Below are 2,463 nucleotides of genomic sequence, written 5' to 3'. Positions count from 1 at the left end.
CTAAGAAGAGTGAAACAGAATCCAAATCAGATATAAAGTAACAATAAAATGGGAGATTCAGGTATTAAAAAACAAAAAAACAAAAAACACAATATTCCTCTTACTTACCTCAGAGGGCAAATTGCTGCTGAAAACATTATCATCATCTTTGTTTTCTTCACCATTTTTCTCTACAGGAACCCATTCTCCATAAACACTATCTGCTTCTTTTTTTCGATGCTGAGATCCAGATGACACAGGAAACTCTTTTGTTAATGTTACCTGGCTTTTTGGTGGAGTTGGCTTTGCTGCAGCAATCTAAAAAATGATGTACTTCCTTAATTAAAGCTCAAATGATTTTCAACGTAATCTGAAAATAGTTTTGTTCATTATTTCTCACAGTATTTAATCCAAAAATTAAAATATTAAATTACATTTGAGTTTTATTTAAATAGTCCCTATGCTCTTTCACCAAACCATAAACACTAATACTCACATTCAGATTGAAAAAAATGGGTTTGGGTTCACTGAGTTTAAAGGGATGATGATAAAAAGGAGGTTCTTCTTCCTCTTCATCCGAAACATGAGGCTTATTCACTATTACATCATCATCTTCTTTACTCTGTGCGATCTGTTTGCATTTCTTAAAAAATAAAAACAAAAAATAAATCTTACACTTTATATGGAATAACATGCAAGTTTTTTAAAAAATCAAAACCACATAAAATCAACTTTCAAAAATAAAACAAGCTTAACAACAGGTTGAAGATAAGTAACTTATTAGCTATTATTTAAACACACTCTAGCTGGTCAGTCAGTCAACAACATTTATTGAGCACCTACTATGTGCAGAGCACTGTACTGGGCACTGTCCAGGGAATACAAAAAAAAAAAAAAAAAAAAGAAGAAGAAGAAGAAGACATGGTCCCTGCTCCCAAGGAGCTTACAATCTAGATCAAGAAACAGAATTACATACACATGAAATAATTGAGGAACGCTTTTACAGAGCAACACAATTAACAAGTGCAAACTGATATAATACAAACTGAGTACATAAGTGCTGAAAGAACAAAAGCTTAAGAGAAAACAGAATCAGGCAGAATTTGATAATCAAGGGCTATTCCTTGAAGAGTTCTAAGCCAGATTTTTATAGTTAAGAACAAGGATTGGCAGGAAAAGAAAAAGAGAGTCATCCTAGTTAGATGGTGATAAAAAGGTGAGAAACTTATTGGAGGAACAAGAGGGCTGAAAATGAGGCTTAAAAACATATAGGGAAACACTACGCGTTCACAAGGCTTTAGATAAGGAGCTTAGAGCTGATAAGCAAGTAACAGAAGCCTTTGCTAAGTCCTTAAATTAAAAAAGTTGTAATTCATATTGCAATAAAGAAAACAGATTAAGAAACTATATGAACCCCTAAATGCATGGCAAAATAAAAAATCTGAAACTTCTGCAACTGGGTTAGATGGTAATTGTCTCTCCATAAATGTTTTGTAGGCTGAGTCTCTAAAGGAACAAAATTCAAGAATGAAAAATAAGGCATGATGGAGAGGGTGTTAACTGATGAGGTCTGACACATAAAGCAAAGTCCATTCCTTCCTGAGAAGCTAAGGAATAGACTCCATTACCTGGCTTTATAAAAAGGTCAGAATAAATTTGGGTGGACTTGTCTATACAACCAGTAGAATTTGTCATATCCATCATCAATTGAAAATGTTACAATAGGATAAAAAGCTCAATTGGCCAAAAAACAGAGTATATACCAAGCTTGTAACCAAGGGGAACAGAATATATTGACAGTGGAAGGCTGGCATAAGGCTAGCCAATAACAAGTTTCAATATATGAAACAGTGTGATATTTCTGGATCCTAGCAGCAATATTTCAGCGTCCTCCTCCCCCAAAAAAAAACCAATAATAATAATAAAAATAATATTAACAAAACAAAGCCAAAAAAAGCCTCAATTGAAAAGATCAAATTCTGAAAAACAAAAATAAGTGTGTTTAAAATATATGTTACTGCCAAAACCCGAACCGCAGGAAGAACTGATAATGGCCGGCCATTATCACCAATGGCTGGTACCAAACAGCCAAAACCCGAAATGTTGATGCGTAAGAAGTTCCTTTCAGGCAATGGCCAGCTATTCTCATTAATTTCCAAGCTCCGGTGGCAAAAGATCATTTCTGAAGATTGTCTGTGTCTTTGCGTATATGCAGTATACTCGTGGCGATCAGTGAACACGTCGTGAATGGAAACGAAACTGTAGGCGAGCTTCTGCGTGTTGCTCACTCAACACCTCCTCCATTCAAACGAACCGTCCCACTCCTCAGTCAGTTTGGCTTCTAAAACTGGAAAGCAAAAGTAATGGGAAGTAACTTTTAGCTAGCGGAGCTTAGCCATCCCGGATAATGGCCTGCTAAACAGAGCTTCTGCCGCTGCCACATCTGTATTTCGGGTTTTGGCCACTCGGTGCCAGCCATTATCA

At 35.8% G+C, this 2,463-nt stretch overlaps 1 protein-coding gene across 5 annotated transcripts in view; it reads right to left on the bottom strand.

Moving 5' to 3' along the window:
* SON (SON DNA and RNA binding protein) overlaps positions 1–2,463 on the bottom strand; it is a 32,009-nt gene that overhangs the window by 16,568 nt on the left and 12,978 nt on the right. For 4 of the 5 annotated variants that reach the window (XM_057306588.1, XM_026510252.4, XM_026510093.4 and 1 more), the window contains exons 5-6: positions 476–622; positions 109–297 (exon numbers count right to left, since the gene is read on the bottom strand). In XM_057306588.1, the coding sequence (XP_057162571.1) occupies positions 109–297; positions 476–622 (336 nt within the window). Of the gene's footprint in view, positions 1–108; positions 298–475; positions 623–789; positions 2,327–2,463 lie in introns of those variants that run through there. The other variant, XM_026510283.4, reaches the window with a different exon arrangement.

The sequence above is a fragment of the Ursus arctos genome, unplaced genomic scaffold (genome assembly GCF_023065955.2).
Source record: "Ursus arctos isolate Adak ecotype North America unplaced genomic scaffold, UrsArc2.0 scaffold_4, whole genome shotgun sequence".
Lineage (NCBI taxonomy): Eukaryota > Metazoa > Chordata > Mammalia > Carnivora > Ursidae > Ursus > Ursus arctos.
The sequence above is the reverse complement of the archived record's forward strand: the minus strand, read 5'-3'. Positions and strand labels throughout refer to the sequence as shown.